The sequence below is a fragment of the Rhinatrema bivittatum genome, chromosome 7, assembly GCF_901001135.1.
Source record: "Rhinatrema bivittatum chromosome 7, aRhiBiv1.1, whole genome shotgun sequence".
Classification (NCBI taxonomy): Eukaryota; Metazoa; Chordata; class Amphibia; order Gymnophiona; family Rhinatrematidae; genus Rhinatrema; species Rhinatrema bivittatum.
This window is the reverse complement of record NC_042621.1, coordinates 45,334,950-45,357,715: the sequence shown is the minus strand read 5'-3', so window position 1 is coordinate 45,357,715 and position 22,766 is coordinate 45,334,950. Positions and strand designations below refer to the sequence as shown.

Sequence of the window (22,766 nt, the reverse complement as noted above, 5' to 3'; positions counted from 1 at the left end):
ATATATTGAAAAGCACCGGTCCAAGTACAGATCCCTGAGGCACTCCAGTGTTTACCCTTTTCCACTGAGAAAATTGACCATTTAATCCTACTCTCTGTTTCCTGTCTTTTAACCAGTTTGTAATCCACGAAAGGACATCGCCTCCTATCCCATGACTTTTTAGTTTTCATAGAAGCCTCTCATGAGGGACTTTGTCAAACGCCTTCTGAAAATCCAAATACACTACATCTACCGGTTCACCTTTATCCACATGTTTATTAACCCCTTCCAAAAAATGAAGCAGATTTGTTAGGCAAGACTTCCCTTGGGCAAATCCATGTTGACTGTGTCGCATTAAATCATGTCTTTCTATATGCTTTACGATTTTGATCTTGAGAATAGTTTCCACTATTTTTCCCGGCACTGAAGTCAGGCTCACTGGTCTATAGTTACCCGGATCGCCCCTGGAGCCTTTTTTAAATATTGGGGTTACATTGGCCACCCTCCAGTCTTCAGGTACAATGGATGATTTTAATGATAGGTTACAAATTTTAACTAATAGATCAGAAATTTCATTTTTGAGTTCCTTCAGAACCCTAGGATGCCTACCATCCGGTCCAGGTGATTTGCTACCTTTTAGTTTGGCAATCTGGCCTACTACATCTTCCAGGTTCACAGTGATTTCGTTCAGTTCGTCTGAGTCATCACCCCTGAAAACCATCTCTGGAACTGGTATCCCCCCCAACATCCTCATTAGTAAACACGGAAGCAAAGAATTCATTTAGTCTTTCTGCAATGGCTTTATCTTCCCTAAGAGCCCCTTTAAACCCCTCTGTCATCTAATGGTCCAACCGACTCCCTCACAGGTTTCTTGCTTTGGATATATTTTTAAAAGTTTTTATTATGAGTTTTTGCCTCTATGGCCAACTTCATTTCAAATTCTCTCTTCGCCTGTCTTATCAATGTTTTACACTTACCTTAACAATGCTTATGTTTTATCCTATTTTCTTCAGATGGATCCTTCTTCCAATTTTTGAAGGATGTTTTTTTGGTTAAAATACCCTCTTTCACCTCACCTTTTAACCATGACGGTAATCGTTTTGCCTTCCTTCCACCTTTCTTGATGCGCGGAATACATATGGACTGCGCCTCTACGATTGTATTTTTAAACAATGTCCAAGCCTGTTGAACTCTTTTAACCTTTGCAGCTGCACCTTTCAGTTTTTTTTCTAACTATTTTCCTCATTTTATCAAAGTTTCCCTTTTTAAAATTTAGTGTTAGAGCTGCAGATTTACTTATTGTCCCCCTTCCAGTTATTAGTTTAAATTTGATCATGTTATGATCACTGTTGCCAAGTGGCCCCACCACCGTTACCTCTCTCACCAAATCCTGCGTTGCACTAAGAATTAAATCTAAAATAGCTCCCTCTCTTGTTGGTTCCTGAACCAATTGCTCCATGAAGCAATCATTTATTACATCCAGGAACTTTGTCTCTAGCAAGTCCTGATGTTACATTTACCCAATCAATATTGGGGTAATTGAAATTTCCCATTATTATTGCACTGCCAAATTGGTTTGCTTCCCTGATTTCTCTTAGCATTTCATCTGTTGACCATTTTGTCCAGGTGGACGGTAGTATACTCCTATCACTATACTCTTATCCAACACACATGGGATTTCTACCCATATAGATTCTACTGAGCATTTACTCTCTTGTATGATCTTTATCCTGTTGGACTCTCTACCCTCCTGGACATAAAGTGCCACACCCCCACCAAGTTGATCCTCCCTATCATTGCGATATAATTTGTACCCTGATAGAGCACTGTCCCATTGGTGGTTATCCTTCCACCAAGTCTCTGTGATGCCAATTATGTCAATCTCCTCATTTGCTGCTATACACTTTAACTCTCCCATCTTACTTCTTAGACTTCTGGCATTGGCATACAGACATTTCAAAGTGTGGTTTTTGCTTGTTTTAACAACCTGCTTTTCAGTTGTTTGGGATAATTCGGAAATCATTAGCTTTGGTGATTTTTTACATGTAGGCATATGAACTATGTTTGCTTTTAATGGAACCTCTCTGTTGGGATGCCCTAACTCTCCTGTTTCATTAGTATCCTTCAAGGATACATTTCTCCGAACCATGCACTGCTGAGTGACTGTCGGCTTTCCCCCTTGTTCTAGTTTAAAAGCTGCTCTGAGGAAGTGACGTCACTTCCTATGCCGGCTGCCTCTTAGCGGAGCTCCCGTTCCCCGGAGCTATTTAGCAATTTTTCGCCGCGATTGCCCACGCGAATTTGAGCCCCTTACCCCGATTCTGGAAGCGGAAGATAGCGGGCACATGACGGCGAGAATAAAGCCGATCGATTTTCAGAAATTTTCCTACCTTAAAGGGGGAGAAGCTCCGGCCCTGCAGGATCCCAAAATGGCGGCCGCACATGACTCGGAGGGCTCCGGGGGTGATGAGGGCACCTCAGAAACCCTGGAATCGTCGCTGCCATCTCGCTCTGAAATGCGCTCCTGGTTCCTGGAAATCAGGCAAGACATTAAGTCTTTCAAAAAAGAAATTGCTGTTACCCTGCAAGAAATGAGAGAGGACCATGCTGATCTCTGCCGCAGGCATCCCGGTTGGATGACCACGAGGAGCGCTGGACCCAACAGCCTAATGAGGTGGCAGCCCTCCAAACCTCAGGGGGAGCTAGAAGATAAACTGGAAGACCTGGAAAACAGGTCCCGGAGGTGCAATTTGCGCTTCAAGGGAGTCCCTGAAACAGCCGAATACTCCGACTGCCCACTTGTCATACAGCAGATCTGTACTTTGATCCTTGGAGACGCTGGAGATGCAGGAGGCGCCGGAGGATCTGCTACCCCTGATCCCCGGATTGAACGAGCACACCGGACCTTGGGCCCACGGAGTGGTAATCAGCCAAGGGATATAGTTGTTTGTTTTCACTCCTTCACCTATAAAGAACAAATTGCTACTGCAGCCAGAAAGCACCGCACCTGGGCCTGGAATGATCATGAGATCTCTGTCTACGCAGACCTGGCATCTAGCACCTTAAGGAAGCGTTTCACGTTTCGGCCCATCACCTCAGCCTTATCTGCAGCATCCATTCGCTACCGGTGGCTGTTTCCTTTCAGCTTATGGTTCCAAGTTGAAGGCCGTTCCTTTAAAGTACGCACTCTGGATGCAGCGATACAGGCCTTGAAAGAGGCAGGACTGTCGGTGGACCTTCCAGGCTTAAAAACCGCTGCTGCTACGACCTCCAAGCCTGCCGCCCCTCGCTGGCAAAGAGTCGCTAAAGGAGGCCATAGGTTGCACAGAAACATCAGTGGAGATCTGCACTCGGATACACCTACCTGAATCACTTGGTTGTACTGTTTCAGTGAAGATCTAGTTTCTTGCATTATCGCAGGGACATGCAGGAGTTCTTTTGCTCCTCGGGTTAACTGGTTATGCTGTTACGTGGGTAATCTCAGTTTAAGCTATGTTAGCTACTGTTTATAACTTCTTTTAAGGCTCTGGGGAAGGGAGGATCCGTTTCCCGGTATGGTGATTTCCTCCCATTCTTTCCAGGAACGAGAATTTCCTTCCTGGGTACCTTTGGGGATGGAGGGGGAGGGGGGAGGGGAGGTTTGCCTCAAATGTATGTGTCTTGTTATCAGGATAGGTAGGGGGGTGGATCTATTTGGGGGCTTACTCACTGTTCTGGAGTGGTAGGGTTTATTTTTGACTTTGGCGGGCCAGAGATCTCCTCATCTCGTCGTAGTATCACAGGCTGTCCCGCCTCAACGGGGTTTGGAGTGGATACTGAGCTTGGGTGGGGGACTGGTTACACTATCCATGTCTCTAGTGACATTTACATCACTTAATGTGAAAGGTTTAAACTCGGGGCGCAAGCGTCGGCTCTTGTTCCAGGAGATGGGGAGGTTATCTGCTGATGTGATTTTCCTGCAAGAAACTCATCTTAGGCAACTCTATGAGGGTCTCTTGCGCTCTACTGCTTTCCCTAACCAATATTGGGCAGCGGCAACAACAGATTCGAAATATGCTGGGGTGGGAATACTCATACGTAACACTGTACATTTTGAGCTCCGAGGCTCCTATCCTGATCCACAAGGTCGCTATCTCCTGCTCAATGTGCTTCTAGGGGGGGAAGCTTTTGCACTTTGCTCGATTTATGGCCCTAATTCTCACAAAGCAGAGTTTTATAGCATGCTATATTCAGTTTTGGAGGATAAAGCAGAGGGTAGTGTCATTTTGGGGGGCGATTTTAATTTAACACTTAACCCGCATTTAGACAATTCAACTGGGAATAGCTCCGATTCCATCCGGTCTCAGAAGGCTCTTAAGCACATTATCAACCTGATTGCGGGGGTGGATGTCTGGCGTACACGCTTTCCCTCTTCTCGCTGTTATTCTTATTATTCAGCCCCACACGATACCTATTCTCGTATAGATATGTTTTTGATTGATAAAACGAGAATCACGGCTGTACGGGAGGTGGATATTGAACCTATCGTGTGGTCTGACCATGCTCCTGTCTGGTTTAGGTTGCGCTTGAATCAACATGACCCTGGCCATAAATATTGGTGCCTTAATGACTCTCTTTTAGAAGATAGCGCCTTTCAAAAACAATTGGTGACAGAAATACAGGAGTACACCCGACTTAATGACGTGGGAGACATTAACCCGGGGACACTATGGGAATGTATGAAATGTGTTATTAGGGGTTCCTTAATAGCTCGTGCAACTTATGTTAAGAAACAGGAGGAGGGGGAACGCCAAAAATTGCTAACCACCTTACAGAAGCTGGAACAAACGCATATGCGAGGTATGGCTTCTTCCTCCCTGAAGGGCTCTATTAAGGAGCTCAAAGACAAAATAATGGCTCTGGATGCAGCAAAAATCGCTCATCAGCTAGAGCTCGCAAAACAAAAATTTTTTGAAGGTGGCAACAAAGCCGGTCGATACCTAGCCCAAACTCTCAAACGGAAACAATCCCAAGCCTTTATTTCTAAACTTAAAGATCATAAGGGGCAGCTACTTACAGATGATTCCTCCATAAGGCAGCGTTTCCAACAGTTCTACTCTCTCAGTTGTACAGTTGTGATCCCACCATACAGGAGGGTACCATAGCAGCCTATCTTGCCCAAACCCCACTTCCTACCTTAACGACTGCACAACGGCAGTTTCTAGATAAGGACATTACAGCCTTAGAGCTGGAGGAGGCCATCAACTCTCTTAAGCTGGGAAAATCTCCAGGGCTCGATGGCTATACCCCGAGGTTTTATAAGAAATTTGCTACGGCATTGTCGCCCCTTCTCCTAAGGTTTTTTAACTCTCTACGGGTAGGGGCTCCTTTATCCGCTCTAGCTAATACAGCAGGGATTACGTTATTGGCGAAGCCCGGGTGAGACCCAACTGTTTGTGGATCGTACAGACCGATCTCCCTCCTAAATGTAGATGTTAAGCTACTAGCTAAAATTCTAGCCACTCGCCTGAATTGCTTTATTGCTCAATTGGTACATGTTGATCAGGCGGGGTTTATCCCAGGAAGAACCACTGCGGACAATGTACATAGAATCCTTGATGCTATCTGGGCAGCACAGAAACAGCACATCCCAGCTCTAGCCTTATCCATCGACGCTGAGAAGGCGTTCGATATGGTGCATTGGCCTTTTCTTTTTCAAACGATGGAGGGCATGGGATTTGGTACCTTCTTTCTGAACTGGCTGCACCAACTTTATGCTTCTCCTAGAGCCTGTTTAAAGGTTAATGGGGGCTATTCCTCGCCTTTCCATGTCCAAAGAGGAACTAGGCAAGGTTGTCCCTTATCCCCATTGCTCTTTGCACTTTTCCTTGAACCCTTTGCCATTAACATACGCTGCAACCCTAGTATCACTGGTGTAGAGTTCGGTGTTACCTCTATAAAAATATCCCTTTATGCTGATAACATCTTATTAACCCTAACTGATCCGGAGAATTCCTTGGAGGAGCTTATGAGCGAAATGGATGTTTTCAGTGGTGTCTCAGGATTTAGGGTTAACTGGGACAAATCTGAGATTCTTAACCTCACCATCTCACCCAGGTTGGTCAGTCGTTTGCAGGAATTGTTTCCCTTTAAGTGGGCTGCATCCCAAATCAAATACTTGGGGATTCAGTTGAGCACTACTCAGGACCTACTTGCCATAAACTATGCAAATTTATGGAAAAAAATAGATAAGGATATGGAAGAATGGAGCAGATATCACATCTCATGGCTGGGCAGAATGGCGGTTTTCAAAATGAATATTTTGCCAAAACTCCTATATTTATTTCAGACCCTCCCAGTTCTGGTCCCTCCCTCACTGCTTCGGCAGTGGCAAAAGAGCTGCATGACCTTTATTTGGGCGGGTAGAAGACCAAGGGTTGCCAGAGAGGTGCTTATGCGATCAAAATTGAGTGGGGGGCTTGGAGTACCAGATCTTTCCTGCTATTTTCGGGCTGCTCAGTTTAAAAAATTAGTGGACTTGCACATGACTCGACGTCCTAAATCGTGGGTCCTCTTTGCCCAGACCTTGTTAGGGTCTATCCCTATCCAAAGCCTTCTCTGGCAGCCCAAGTCTACTTGGTTAATCGACCCGGCTGTGGTGCTTCCCCCCACTACCCAAATGTTACTGCAATTGTGGCATAAGTATCGCTCCACCTTGGTGGGTAACAGGGAATACCACTCTAGTACTAATTTATACGTCAATAAGGCTTTTCGCCCTGGTTTTGAGAGTTCCGTCTTTTTCATTTGGAAGAGACGAGGTATTCATCATTGGGGGCACATTTGGGGTTCCACTTCCCTGCGTTCTTTCCCTGATTTACAGCGAGCTTACTCCCTACCTGACTCCGCCATATACCCATATCTTCAATTGACCCATTTTGCGAAGACTCATATGCTGGCGGTGCATCTTTACTCTGAGCAAATCCGCCTTTGAAAAGTTATGTGAGAAGGCGAACACTTGTTCAAGGGCTATGTCTCAGATATATCAAATGCTACTACCCCAGTCACTACCTAGCTATAAGTTCCAGCTATTGTGGGAACAGGACCTGCAGGTGTCCTGGACCCCACAAATTTGGAAAACTCTTTCAAACCATGGGTAAAGGCTACATAGCAGCCTCGCTCATTGAGAACTCTTATAAAGTACTATATCGGTGGTATATGACACCCGTACAATTACATAAGTTTACACCTCTCTACCCAGACCAGTGCTGGCGGTTATGTTCGCTTGTGGGTAGTTACTACCATATGTGGTGGGATTGTCCTAAATTGCAGAGGCTCTGGTGTGATATATTTCACTGGCTGTGTGATCTCTTGCTGGGGATGCCAATGCCCATGGCTGCGCAGGCGTTATTGGGCGCTAAAGTAATAGGGCTTTCTGCGGATCAAAATAGACTGGCTCACTTTGTTTTTACTGCTTGCCGTTGTGAAATAGCTCGTCTGTGGAAATCCCCCAGTGTTCCCACAAAAGCAGACGTGCAACACAGGGTGCATAACAGCATTTAAGCACAAAAAGATTTCACGTTTTGACATATGGCGCCCCTACCAACGGTGGCACTCGTCCACAACCCTTGACTCTCCGGGTTCGTGGTGACCCCTTTTTTCTTACCTTTTGTTTAGACATATTCATCTGCCCCTTTGTGATGTGGCACTCACTACCTTTTCCTAAACTACACACCATTGAGGCTGGGGCGGGGGGAGGGAGGGGACTAGGTATATTACACTACCGCACTGATATCATATCAGGTTGTTTACCTCTAATATGCAGACTGCTGATTTGTTTTCTGTCGCAGATTCTAATGTATGACAGTTTATATTTGTCTATGTGGCATTAATGGACTGTGTTCTGTTGTTCTGCTGATATCATATATGGTATGTTACACCTGTTCTTTCGTTTCAATAAAAAATTTTACAAATAAAAAAAAAAAAAGCTGCTCTATCTCCTTTTTGAAAGTTAGTGCCAGCAGCTTGGTTCCACTCTGGTTAAGGTGGAGCCCATCCTTTCGGAAAAGTCTCCCCTTTCCCCAAAAGTTTCCCCAGTTCCTTACAAAGCTGAAGCCCTCTTCCCTGCACCATCGTCTCATCCATGCATTGAAACTCTGGAGCTCTGCCTGCCTCTGGGGACCTGCATGTGGAACAGGAAGCATTTCAGAGAATGCCACCCTGGAGGTTCTGGATTTCAGCTTCCTACCTAAAATCCTAAATTTGGCTTCCAGAACCTCTCTCCCACATTTTCCTATGTCGTTAGTGCCCACATGTACCACGACAGCCGGCTCCTCCCCAGCATTGGTTTCAAAAAAGGAGGGTATTTTCAGGCCCATTCTGGATCTGAAAAAGAATGCTGTGCTTTGGGTGCCGCGATTTCGATTGGTGATATTGCGTACACTGATAGCAGTCCGCAAAGGAGAATACCTGGCATTGTTGAATTTAACAGAGGTTTATCTGCACATATCCATTTGACCAGAGCATGAGGTTCCTGTACTTCATTATTCTGGGAGAAGACTTCCAGTTCCAGGTGCTTCCTTTCGTATTGGCGATGGCTCATTGGATGTGCACCAAGGTTATGGTGGTGGTAGCTGCAGCACTATGGAAGAATGGAGTCTTAGTTCACTCTTATTTGGATGACTGGCTCATCTAGGCAGAATCGGAGTCCGAGTGTCAACAGTTGTTTCAGCGGGTCATGCGGAGGTTGCAGACTCTGGGCTGGGTCATGAATCTGAAAAAGAGCAATTTGGTTCTTTCCCAAACGCTGGAGTACCTGGGGGTTTGACACCAGGGTGGAGAAAGTTTTCTTCACTTCAGGCAGGGTGATGAAATTGCAAGCCCAGGTTCGCTGATTGTTTTGTCTTTCAATATCCAGGGTCTGGGATTATTTGCAGGTCCTGGGTGGCATCTACTCTGGATTTAGTACATTGGGTGTTTGCTCACATATGGTCTCTTCAGTTGGTACTCTTGTCCAGGTGGAGTCTGCAGTTGGAAGAGCTTCAGCTTCAGGGGAGTTCCAGGTCCAATCTCTCATGGTTGCTATCTCGTCCTAATCTGGAGGGAGAAGTGAAGTTGGAGGTTCCGAATTGGGTAGTAATGTCCACTGATGCCAGCCTGAAGGGTTGGGAGGTCTGTTTTGCCAAGGACAGGCTGTCCAAGGTCTGTGGTCGGCGGAAGAAGTGTTATGATCTATCAATCGTAGTTTCTCGTTTAATGTAAACCGATGTGATATCCCCAATGAACGTCGGTATATAAAACCGTTAAATAAATAAATAAATAAATAAATCATTTAGAGATGAAAGTATGCAGGGCTTTGCTTTCCTTTCTTCCATAGATGCAAAATTGTGCAGTGTGGGTTTGTTGGACAATGCGACGACAGTAGCATACATCAATTGTGAAAGCGGAAAGAAGAGTTGCATGGTATCTCAGGAGGCCTAGGAGTTTTTTGTCAGGCCAGAGCAGTATCTAGTGATGTCTCATGTGGCCAGAGTGGACAGTGTCCAAGAGGATTTTCTCAGCCAACAGGAGCTAAATTCTGAGAGTGGGAACTGTCCATGGAGGCCATTGATCTCATCTGGGTACCCTCAGCTGGATCTGATGTGATACATTGGAATGCCAAGGCAAATTGGTTCTTCAGTTATAGGAGAGAATTTGAATCCAAAGGTCTTGATGCTCTGGTTCTTCCTTGGCCAGTGGAGATACTGCTGTATGTTTTTCCTCTGTGGTAGGGGCCACTTCGCCAAGGGCCAGTCTTCTTGGATAAAGCAGATTGCTTTTGTCTTGCAGTCTGACTTTTGATTGGAGCCGGTTGCGGTTGAAAGGATGTTCTGAACCGGTCATTACTACGTTACTTCAAGCCAGGAGTCCATCCACTTCCCTGGCATATATCAGAGTGTGGAGAATGTTTGAGACGTGTCTTGATGAAGGGTTGGACTCTGTGTGCTGCAGTATCTCATATTTTGGCCTTCCTAAAGAAGGGTCTGGTGAAGGATTTTACTTATAACTCTCTGTGTGTTCAGGTAGCAGCCTTAACCTGTTTCCAAGATAAGATTTGTGGGGCTCCCCTGGCTTTGCATCTGGATGTCGTCCATTTTCCAAGATGTCCCCCTTCATGGAACCTAATTTTGTCCTTAGAGTCTTTTGTGGAGCTTCTTTTGAGCTCTTAAGATGAGCATCGCTGAAGGATCTTATCCTGAAGACAGTTTTCCTGGTGGCGATTTGTTCAGCCAAAAGGATCTCTAAAATTGAGGCTCTATCGTGTAGGGATCTTTTCCTTTAAATATCTGATAATGGAATATTGTTGCATAGGGTGTCTTCCTTTTTACCGAAGGTTGTCTCTCCATTTTACCTTAGACAATGGAGCTTCCCGTGTTTCAAAATTTGGATGTAGGGAAGCCAAATGTGAAGGAACTCCACTTATTGGATATCTGGCAGACTTTGTTGCGGTATCTGAAGATTACTAATGGTTTTCGGAGATCCGATCACCTTTTTGTGCTGTTTAGTAGTGTGAAAAAAGGAGGTAAGGCATCGAAAGCTACCATCGCGCACTGGCTAAAAGAAGCAATAGTATCAGCATATATATGTAAAGGACAAGTGAGCCCTGAGGGTCTGAAGGCACATTCTGCCCGGGCGCAGGCTGCTTCCTGGGAGGAGTTTGTTAGTTTCTCCACATGATATGTTGGGCAATGATATGGTCTTCACACTTTCACTAGACATTACCAGATGTTCAGGTGCCGGAGGAGATGCAGTTTTGGGGAGAGTGTGCTGCGAGCTGGTCTTTCGGGTTCTTTCCTGGTTTAGGGAAGCTTGGGTACATCCCAGGCGTCTGGACTGATCTGGGGTAGGAACAGGAAAGAAAAATTGGTTCTTATCAGCTAATTTTCATTCCTGGAATACCACAAATGAGTCCAGAATCCCACCCCTTTTTTATTGGAAAGATTAGAAGGTTTTCAAACCCATTGGTGATGGAGGGCGTCACCATTTTCCCCGCTCGAGTTAGAAGGGGAGTTAAGTTTTAGAGTTGCTTTCATCTTGGCTTGGGTATAGATCAGCACTAAAGGACTGCAGTGTCAGAAACATTTTTATTCTCTGCCTCCATCTGCTGGTAGGGATGCAAAACCCAGGCATCTGGACTAATCTGTGGTGTTCTAGGAACGAAAATTAGCAGGTAAGAACCAGTTTTCCTTTTGTGCTGAAAAGAATGATGCATTTAGTTTGGATGATTTGAAGTGGTGTATGACTGGAATGAATTCTTGGTAAACAGTTTGATTGTGGTATTAGGAGATGTTTGGTGTGAGGTGAATGGTTGAAGTGGTTGGAGTGAAGTATTTTAATGGTAGGTGTAAGATGTGTAGCTGGGTTGGGTGGTTGGAGGATGAGGTGGTTGATGGAGTAAGATGTTATTAGTAGCAGCAGGTGTTTAACTAGTTTGGATGGTTCCGATGGTGCTAAGATGAGTACTTTTTAGTGGACTGTGATTGAGATAGTAGTTGGCTGGAATGAAATATTCTTAGTGAAGTGTTTTAAATATTCACGATGGAGAAGGTATTCTTTAAGAGGGTGATATTCAGAAGGGTTTGTCCAGTTAAAATTTAGCTGGATAAAAATAAGGGAGCAGAGGGCATGATTACAATTTATCTGGCTAGTTCTGATATTCACAACTAGCCGGGTTAACTTAGCCAGGTAAGTTTGGGTGGAAAATTGCTTTCCTAAAGCTGGGTGTATTCAGGGGAAGACTTATCTGGATAAGTGCTGCTGAATACCTGCATAACTTTCATACTCTCCAAACTCTGTGTAAGTTTAGGTTTTGTCAGGGGTAGGGTATGTTTTGCAAGCTCAGTGTTGTTCATGCAAGTTGATGATGGTTTGGCTTTGGAGTAACTGAGTCTTGTAACCCACAGGTTGGTGAAGAATCTCTTCGAGCTGGCAAGGCAGCACAAACCCTCCATCATCTTCATCGATGAGGTGGATTCTCTGTGTGGCTCCCGAAATGAGAATGAGAGTGAGGCTGCCCGTAGGATCAAAACCGAGTTCTTGGTTCAGATGCAAGGTACCTTTTCTTCTCATTGGTCCTGGGTTCGGTTCCTTCTCTCCCTTTCTGACTGGTCCTGGGTTCAGTTCTTTTCCTGCCTTTCTCATTGGACCTGGGCTCAATTTTTCCCCCCTTTCTTATTGGTCCTGGGCTTAGTTCTTTCTCCCCCTTTCACATTGGTTTCAGATTTAGGGCTTCATCCTTACTCTCTTTATGGTTGATTTTCTTTGTGGTGAGTCTTTTCCTGTGCCCTCATGACTCCATTGACCAGACCTCTTTGAGTGCTGCCTGGCAGCATCATATGTGGCCTCTAGAAATTTATTTATTTATTTATTTATTTAACACTTTTCTATACCGACCTTCATGGTTGATGACCATATCAGATCGGTTTACATCGAATAGGGGAACTGTAACAAAAAATCGTTTGAACAGGAAGAGCAAAGTTACATTCAACAAGGATAGTAAACTTGGAAGCGAGGACCGCTGGAAAATAAGGCCTAGGGAGGCAATAAATGAAGAGTATAAACAATAGATGAATCAGCAGAAGTTAATTAAGGGATCTAGTGTCTATCATTGGAAGACGTGCTTCGGAGGCCAGGGCTAGTATGATCCATATTCTAGTGTGACTGAAATGTCATCAAATACATTCTAAATATAAATGTGGGCTCAGCTTTCCAAAAGCCATTTAACAAGTCGCACTGAAGAAAGGAGTGGCATTTCCATAACAGCAAACTAGCTTCAAATACCATATTGATTTCAGAATTGTCAATTCATGGGGGACCGTGACGTCACTAGCTGTGATGGCAGCTTAATTTCTGAGCTCCCACCACCTCCCGGCTAATCTGCAAACATCTACCCTTAAACAACATCAATTCACATCCTAAACCCCTCGGGAAATACAGCTAAGTATCTCGTCATGGCAACCAAAAAGAAAAATATTGATTTCAACCGTTTCTCCTTTACTAAAGAGGGGAAACGTGCGCTAGAAGGCCCTGCCGAGACCCAAGATGGCGCCAATTCGCAGGCTTACAGCCCAGATGTACATAAGTCTGGCTCTGAACAATTGAGCGCTCCAGATTTGGATCACCCATCTTGGGCAGAATTTCGCGAATGGTTTGCTAATCTGCGCACAGATATTAAATTGTATCACCAAGAGCTTCTAACCCATATAGAGGAGATGCGGGAGGAGTTAACATGCATGGGGCATCACGTTGACGAGCTGGATGGGCACATCGATAATCAAGCAGAGCAAACTAATACAAATACAAGTGCCTATGAAGCATTGCTATCGGAGACATCCCAGCTGGTATCTAAAATCGCTGATTTAGAAAACCATTCAAGCCGGAGTAATCTCCGATTTCGGGGGTTCCCCGAGGCTGAGGCCACTGAAAACTGCACCGCCCTCATCCAAAAATTCTGCCACCAAATGCTAATCGAAACTCATACTACGGAAAATTATAATCCCCCAGAGATAAAATTATAATCCCCCAGAGATAAAGTTAGATCGGGCACATCAGGCACTCAAAGCCCCACAACCTAACCGCACTAGGGACATAACTGTGTGCTTCAATGATTACTTGGTAGAAGAGATGATTGCTATGGCAGCCAGAGCACGCAGCGCGTGGTCATGGGAGGGCAGTGATATCGCCATCTTCCCTGATCTCTCAACCGCCACCCTGCAAAGTAGACAGTCTTTCTGGGAAATTACTACATTTCTTTGCACCAAAAATATAAAATATCGGTGGCTGCACCCATTTGGGCTTTCTTTTGTGTTGGAAGGTATAATACACAAAGCTCTGGTACCTACTGAAGCGCTGCCAACACTTGCTACATGTGGCTTTACAAGCTCACAGGAGCTGGTCGCAGCTTCCGGGGGCACAGCTCCACGGCTGCCGTACCTGGCCTGGCAGCGTGCAGGCAAAAGAAATAGGTTATGCCGCCAATCTGGAAGCTCCGTCAGTAGCCAAGGCCCTGCTTGAAACTTTCCATCCATCTAAGGCAGGAGTGAAGAATAATCTTCTTAATTACCAGGGTGCCAAGGGACAGTATTCATATTTTACGCAGTATTTTATCTATTGTTCTACTCAATTTTTATGCTTTCACTGCTTGTTCCTAAATATAGATGTTTACATGTTTGCTGTGCACTTAGTTATAATTTGTTGTAATTGGAAGCGGGAGAAGGTGGAGAGACTCACCGTATGTGAGTGACACTCAGACTCCCCCATATAGGAGATGATGCAAGCCTGTGCGGAGGGTTATGCAGGCTTACTTAAAATAGTAGGGGACACTTCAAGTTCCCAGGGAATTCATGCTGTCAACATTGAGTACAATATATTTTGGACTAATTTCTGTAATATCTTGTTTATTCTATGGTTAAGAGTGCCTCTACATAATGTTTCCAGGAGGTTTATTATAAGCCTCTCCAAATATTACTATATCCATGTCTGCATGTCACTAATTGAAGGTGTAGGCAGATCCTGTTCACTGCTTTTGAGAAATGAGGATGGGGGTTTTCTTTTCCATATTCTGACCAGTAATACATGAGCTATGATGGATTTAAAACTCATCTCAATCAATGCTAAAGGATTAAACTCCCCACAAAAACGGTCTTTTTTTTAAATAAAGAATTGGGAGTCTCATCTCCAGATATAGTATTTGTCCAGGAGACTCATCTCTCAAGCAGGCATGATTGCCTCATGAAGTCTTCCAAATATGCTAATCAGTATTATTCTGCAAATAACAAAATGGCTAAGTATGTGGGGGTAGGCATCCTTTTCGCCTCTAAACTGGTTTTTGAATGTACACGGTGTATCAAAGATCCACAGGGTTGATATATATTGCTTTGTATTAAGATAAATGATTCAGAGCTTACTCTTCTCAATCTCTATGGTTCCAATAAAGATCAGGCTGTATTTTTTAAGCAAGTACACCAACTCTTAGTGCAGCATACCACTGGAAAATTGATCATGGAAAGTGATCTTAATGTTGTTATTATCACGGAATTTAGATACTTCTAAAGGACACTCCCATACTGCCATGACTCATACTCGGGCACTTAAGGAGCTGCTCAAGGACCATAACTTGGTGGATGCATGGCGGGTGAAATATCCCCACTCGTGCTCGTACTCCTATTACTCCAGGGCACACAACTCATATTCTCGAATTGACTATCTCTTGATAGATAAATCACTGTATCATTTTGTCCTGACAGCAGAGGTGGGTATAATCACATGGTCAAACCATGCTCCTATCTCCATATCGCTCCATCTTACAGGAGGAAACCATGGTAGTCTATTTTGGAGGCTTAACGACTCTCTCCTCCAAGATCTTTCTTTTATACAATCTACATCCCTGACAATTCAAGACTTCTTTCAGGTTAATGCTGCATCGGTGGAATCACCGATACTGGTATGGGACTGCTTTAAATCCTATATACGGGGACATTTCATTTCCCGCTCCTCACACTTAAAACGCCAAAAAGATGCAGCCTGCTCTCATCTCAGGGATCAAATTGCACTACTCACTTCTCAACATGTTCAGTCAAGCTCCCAAAACATACTGACCAAATTAACAAAGCCAGGGAAGATCCACATCTATTGGAAACTGATCAAATAGCAAACTAACTTAATATAACCTGACAAACCTACTTTGAAGGGGGAAATAAGGTTGGAAAAATTCTCGCACACCAATTGAAAAAACTAACTTTCCTAGCGTGTAGCAGATGGACTCAGGACCAATGGGTATAGTGTACTCGTGCTAGCAGTTGGAGACGGATCAGATTTCAATCTGACATCAGCACCTAGTACATATACCCCTGCAGGAAGTGCAGATTCTCAGTATTTTTCTGTCTCCAAAGCAGTTAGGAGCTATCTTCACGCTCACCGAGCATTACAACAAAATTTAAAGAACAAAAACATCCTGAAGACGAGCCCCGCACTCTTGCGGTGATACCCTCGGGTCCCTCCCCCAGTTGAGTTTCCCGAGGTGATTTCCGTGGTCCCTCGGAGGTGAGAGCCTCGGTCCGGTGGCTGAATCGCGGCAAGGACTTAGCCCCTGAGCGAGAGGAGTTTGGGCGCGGCACAGAGGCAGTGGGTGCATCCCCTCGAGCGCGGCGGTGAAGGTATTTACCCTCTCCCCCCCGCAGCTGGAGACCGCCCGGGTCGAAACCGGGAAGTGCCGAAGACAAGGTAAGGCGTACATCTTCCTTTTAAACCATCTCTGAAGATCGAGGAGGAGCAGGGTCTGCCCACGTGGAGACCCTCTAAGGAGGTCGCCATATTGCCCACACGCTCACCGTCGCCATCTTGGCTTTCTTCGCCGCCCGATCGAGCGCACAAATTAAGCTAAGCGCATATTTTAAGCTAGGCGCCCAGTAATTGGGCACGTATTATAGGTGCCGATTTTTGGGCGCGTATTATAAGCGCCGATTTTTGAGCGTGTATTATAGGCGCCGATTTTTGGATAGCGCCGATAGTTGGGCGCGCATTATAGGCGCACAAATTTTGGGTGCACCTTCTTAGACACACCTTAAATCCTCCGCGCATAAGCTTCGCGCACAGTGCAAGGCGCATACCTACGGCTCAGAGCAAAACCGGCGCGCATATACCAGACGCAATGGATCGCATAAGAGCTTACGCGTCCACAGAAGCGGCACCTTCAATAATAGGCATAAAAGCCCAAGGCCTCTGCCCTGCATGCCACATCAGAGCTGCGCAGAGCGAGGAAGTGGACGCCCTATGCGCACACTGTGAAGAGGCCCTGGGAGACCCAGGCCAGGGCCAGCCCCACCCGGGTCCCAGTGCTAGCTCCTCGGGAGGCACCCCGGATCTAGCTGGCCCTAGTGATTCCATCCCTCAGACGAGGAACCCCAGGGAACCAGCGCCCCTCAACTTGGACCCGGCATCGATCTCCTGGGTGGAGTTATTTAAAGGGATTCACGCCTTTGTCAAGATGCAGACTGAACCCCGGGCCGGCTATCCATATGTTCCGGAAGACCCTCATGCCCCAGGACCCTCGAGGCCTAGGCACAGGCTCCCACCACCCAGAAGCCCCACCTACGGGGACACTGATTCTCCGAGGAAGAAGTTGAGCCCCTCGAGGAGGGAGAACTCCCCTCGGGGACGGAGCCGCATCGAACCATGAGACGCTTCTTCTCAAAGGATGAGCTTCCGGACCTGGTATCTCAATGCTTGTCGGAGCTCGCTATCCCGGGCCAAAGCACCCTGGGGCTACCTAGAATGAACCCCCTGCTGGAGGGCCTTCGACAGACGTCCCACCATTTTCCCCTCTTACAGGCGGCACAACAGCTAATTGACCTGGAGTGGAATACGCCGGAATCCTCATTCAAAGGGGGTCGAGCCTTATCGGCCATGTACCCCCTTGGACCCAGCAACCAAGGAGCTTCTGGCGTGCCCCAAGGTGGACGCCATGGTTTGCGCGGTCACTAAGCGCACCACCATACCAGTGGAAGGAGGAGCGGCCCTCAAGGATGCACACGACCGACGCCTGGAAGCCATATTGTAACAGGCCTTTGAGGTAGCAGCCATGTCCCTACAAATTGCGTCCTGCTGTACCGTGATGACACGCTCCTGTTTATCCCAAGCCAGGAGCAACACCCCGAGGGAAGACATGGAACCGGCACTTTCGTTCCTCACTGACGCTGCCTATGACCTAGAACGCCCGGCAGCCAGAGGAGTGTCATCCACAGTGGCAGCCAGGAGACAACTCTGGCTGTGAAATTGGTCGGCCGACGCCTCCTCCAAGTCACGCCTCACAAGACTGCCCTTCAGGGGATCCCTCCTGTTCAGCAGCGAACTAGAGAAGCTGGCTAACAAATGGGGCGACTCTCCAGTTCCTCGCCTACCAGAAGACAAGACGAAGAGAAACCAGCGTTCCTTTCCCAGGCCTTCCAGAGGCAGAAGCTCTCAGCACTTCAACCCTTACAGTAACAACTTCCAAGCGCCCCGCCCTACGGGCAGGAACCAGTCCTTTCGGAACAAACACAGCAAGAGGGGAACCAGCTCGGGTCCAGGCCCCAGCCGCACCCCACAATGAGATTCAGCCGACCCATTTATTTATTTTTATTTATTTATTTAACATTTTTCTATACCGACCTTCAAGGATGAATACCATATCAGGTCGGTTTACATCGAACAGGGGGTAGATAAATATAACATAAGGAACAACTTTTATAATCAGAAGAAGCAAAAAGTAAAAAAGTAAAAAAAGTAAAAAAGTTACATAAAATGAGGACCATGAACTTGGAAGCTGATTCAGCTGGAAGAAGAAAGGCCTTAAGAAGGTATTAAATTAAATACAGTGATTCATGTCCGAGTCTGGTCTAGAGCCAGTTAACTTATTAGGGTAGGTAACTAGTAAATGAGGTGAATATAGGAGGAGCGGAGTTCCATATTAATGAGCGGATTAGTTATCTAGTGAGAGTCTGATGGATCAGGAAAGGCTTGTATGAACAGCCAAGTTTTGAGTTTTTTCTTAAATGTTAGCAGGCAAGGTTCCAGTCTGAGTTCTGCGGGGAGGTTGTTCCAGATGGCTGGTCCTGCTGTAGAAAAAGCTCGGTCCCTGGTCGAGATGAGTCGTGTGGCTTTAGTTGGCGGGGCTTGTAGTGCTCCTTTGTAGGTTTCTCTCATTGGTCTGTTAGAAGTATGGAGTTTGAATGGGAATTCGAGGTCGAGATGGAGGAGATTATGAATAGATTTGTGAATTAAAGTTAGAGATTTGTGTAGAACCCTGTGACTGACTGGTAACCAGTGTAGGTTTCGGAGGATGGGCGTAATATGGTCTCTCCGGTTGGTGCTTGTCAAAATTCTAGCTGCGGCGTTCTGTATCATCTGTAAGGGCTTGGTTGTTGAGCTGGGTAGGCCTGTGAAGAGAGCGCTGCAGTAGTCTATTTTGGCAAATATCAAGGATTGAAGGACAGTCCTAAAGTCATGGAAATATAGGAGAGGTTTGAGTCTTTTTAACACCTGTAGTCTGTAGAAGCAATCTTTGGTTGTGGTTTTGATCATATTCTTTAGGTTAAGGCGGTTGTCGATAATTACTCCAAGGTCTCTTACGTGAGTGTGGGTGAAGTGGTTGTGATGGGTCTGAGACGGGAGGTTATCTTGGTTGGAGGAAATGAAGAGGAGTTCAGTCTTAGAAGCATTGAGGACCAAATTTAGACTGTTGAGGAGATTAGTGATGGCTTGTAGGCTGTTGTTCCAGAGTGAAAGGGATTTGTTAATAGATACTGTTATGGGAATCAGAATTTGAACATCGTCCGCATAGATGAAGTGAATGAGGTTAAGACTTGTTAACAGTTGGCAAAGGGGGAGGAGGTAAATATTGAAAAGAGTGGGTGATAGGGAAGAACCTTGTGGTACACCAAGAGAGGAATTTGTAGATGGTGATTCTTTATTGTTGATTTTGACTTTAAAACATCTGTTACTGAGGAAAGACTTGAACCAATTGTGGACTGTTCCTGATATGCCTATGTCTGAAAGGCGATTAAGGAGGATGGAGTGGTTGACGGTGTCGAAGGCCGCCGAGATGTCTAAAAGGATTAAGAGAAAGGAGTGTCCTTTGTCTAGACCCATGATAATGTGGTCTGTTAGGGAGATGAGTAGTGTTTCTGTGTTGCGAGATTTGCGGAACCCATATTGGGAAGGGAAATGTAAATTGTGATCTTCTAAATAATCCGAAAGCTGGATGTTGACCAATTTCTCTGTGAGTTTGGCTAAAAATGGTAGATTCGAGATGGGGCGGAAATTAGCTAGTACACCAGGGTCTAAATTATGTTTCTTGAGGAGTGGTTTAAGGGACGCGTTTTTTAGACTATCTGGGTAGAATCCTTGTGTTAAGCAGCAGTTTATGATGTTGGTTAAGGGTCCGGAGATTATGTTTGGGATAAGTAGCAGTAGCTTGGAGGGTATGTTGTCTGATGGGTGGCTGGAAGGTTTCTGCCTTTTAAGAATGGATTCGATCTCTTTGGAAGATGTTAATTCGAATTTGTCGAATTTGACTCCCTTAAGCATGTAGGTGTTATCGAATGAGGTGATGTGGTCGGTCTTGGTTGGAAGGAGAGCAAGTGTGTTTGCAATCTTCTGCTGAAAGAATAGGGCTAGCTCATTTGCCTTGGATTGAGCTTGTTCGTCAGGTATCGACGGTGGTAGAGACTTTGTTATTTGAGAGACATATGCAAAGAGAGTTTTTGCATCAAATTGGAGATCATGGATTTTTTTTACCGTAGAATTCTCTTTTTGATTTTAGAATTGATGTCCTGGTTCCTTTGTATGACGATAGCGTAGTGGTGGAAGGGGCTTTGCGCCATTTATTTTCTTTGTGACGTAATTCTTGTTTTATCCGTTTGAGTTTGCTGGAGAACCAAGGTTGATTTCCTTTTTTTGACAGGTTGATTAGTTTCGTGGTTGAAGGGCAAAGTTTATTTGCTACCTCTTCAGTGATCTTGTGCCATGAGAGGACTGCTGTGTTGGGGTTGGACAGATCTAGGTTTGAGAGTTCCTTGGAGAGATGTTCACTGAGGGTGTCAGAAGCACAGGGTTTCCTGAATTGAAAGGAGGAAAGGTGCTGGGGGGAGAGAGGCTGTTTTGTTTTTTTTTTGTGGTGAGTGTGGTTGTTATCAGAAAGTGATCTGACCAGGGGATAGGGGTACACACAGGTTCCGTGGAGTTGGAGAAATTAGAGTTGATAAAAATAAGGTCCAGGGTGTGTCCTGCTTTGTGTGTAGGTTTGTTTACAATCTGGGTGAATCCCATTGCACTGAGGGCGGTGAGGAGGGCGTCACAATTGGATGAATGGGAAGAAGCCTCAAAATGGATGTTAAAATCTCCCATGATTATGGTAGGTGAGTCAGTGTTGACGTGTTTCACCACGGATTCTATAAGAGGGGAGGCATCTGTATCTAATACTCCTGGGGGTGCATAAACTAGTAGTACTTGCAGCTGGTTCGATTTGAATAGTCCTAGTTCAATTTTGGATTCTGACTTAATTGTATGTGATATTAGTCTGAGTTCTTTTTTGGTGGCTAGTAACAGACTGCCTCCTCGCTTTTTTTGTCTGTGAATTGAAAAAAAGTCGTATTTGTGGGTGGGTAATTGGTTGATTAGGGTAATGTCCGAGTTTTTTAGCTATGTTTCTGTGATAGCACAGACGTCTGGATTACAGTCCAAGAGATAGTCGTTGAGGATGTGAGTCTTTTTTGTCAGACTTTGAGAGTTAACTAGGGTCACTGAGAGGAGGGTTAGTCCTAGGAACTGAGTCAGTGGATTGATCATGATTGGGATGAGAGATCTAGAAGTTCTTACTGGTGGAACCAGAGCTGGGAGCATGCTGCGGTGGAAGCGATGGTATCTTATTGGAATATGTTGGGTTAGCATTTTTGGGTCAACAGGACTAATTGTGAAAGGAAATGAATCTTAGATAATAGAAGTAGAGGAGGGGTCCTGATGGATATCTTTAGAGGTCTGAGAATTCCTTAAGAATTTAGTATGTGCGATAGTTGAAAGCAGAGGTGTATTGCTGTAGGTTGAAGGTTGAAGGACCTGTGACAGTGATGTCGTTAGAAGTTAGATGTGCTTGTGCTCGTTTGTACCTTAAAAGGTGTATAAGAGATGGTCTCCGTGTGGTAGTGTTCCGGTTTTGTTTTGTTGGATGCTTGAGATGGCTTAGGCGAATGCAGTCTCCCAGATTCGTGGATTTCGTTGAAGATTAGGATTGAGCCGTAGACAAGCAGGGTAAGAAGGGTAGAGTCTGCTCAGGGGCTGCACAAAGGGGCAGGCCCCTTTGTCGCGCTTCTTCGGCGCGCGGCGCCGGACTGAAGAAAATTTAAAAGGCCTCAGGGCCTTGCCGGATTGGCTGCCGGTTGCAGGCGGGCCGATTTGTGGGTGTGGTTCGCGGCTGCAGGGCGTCAAGGGCGGCGAAGACAGCGTTGGAAGTCGCGCGATCAGCGGCGGACCCTTCGTGGGTTAGGCTGAAATTTAAAGGGCCTTACCCCGATGGGTCTGTGGCGCCGGTTGCGCAGGCCCGTCTAGATGTTCTCTCGCCGCGATCGCTGAAAGTAAGGAGGAGCCGCCGGACTGAAGAAAATTTAAAAGGCCTCAGGGCCTTGCCGGATTGGCTGCCGGTTGCAGGCGGGCCGATTTGTGGGCGTGGTTTGCGGCTGCAGGGCGTCAAGGGCGGCGAAGACAGCATTGGAAGTCGCGCGATCGGTGGCGGACCCTTCGTGGGTTAGGCTGAAATTTAAAGGGCCTTACCCCGATGGGTCTGTGGCGCCGGTTGCGCAGGCCCGTCTAGATGTTCTCTCGCCGTGATCGCTGAAAGTAAGCAATCAAACCAATGTGGGAGTAAACAGAAAGCTGTTGACTGGGCTAGGATTTGGTTAAGCAACAGAACTCACTAGTGGCTACTGAAGTCCACTCTGATGAAGTTAAAGTAACCAGTGGGCTATCCCAGGGCTTGGTGCTAAGGCTTGGAGACTTGAGAGAACGATGTGTCTGCCCAGGTCATCCATGCTGCTGGGTCTCGGCCGGACCGGTCCGAGCCGGGCAGGGTCTTTTCTCCAGGAGCCGTTACAGGGGGCAGACTATCCCTATTCTACCGCAGATGGGTCGAGATAACTTCGGACAAGTGGGTCCTAACCATCATCAGAGAAGGATACTACCTGGATTTCCTCCGAACCCCTCTGGACAAGTTCGTGGAATCTCCCTGCCACGACCCCTTCAAG

The 22,766-nt window shown here is 46.0% G+C and overlaps 1 protein-coding gene across 1 annotated transcript in view; it reads left to right on the top strand.

Moving 5' to 3' along the window:
* VPS4A (vacuolar protein sorting 4 homolog A) overlaps positions 1 to 22,766 on the top strand; it is a 192,183-nt gene that overhangs the window by 113,113 nt on the left and 56,304 nt on the right. The window contains exon 7 of the mRNA XM_029608314.1: positions 11,898 to 12,046. Coding sequence (XP_029464174.1) covers positions 11,898 to 12,046 — 149 coding nt within the window. The remainder of the gene's footprint in view (positions 1 to 11,897; positions 12,047 to 22,766) is intronic.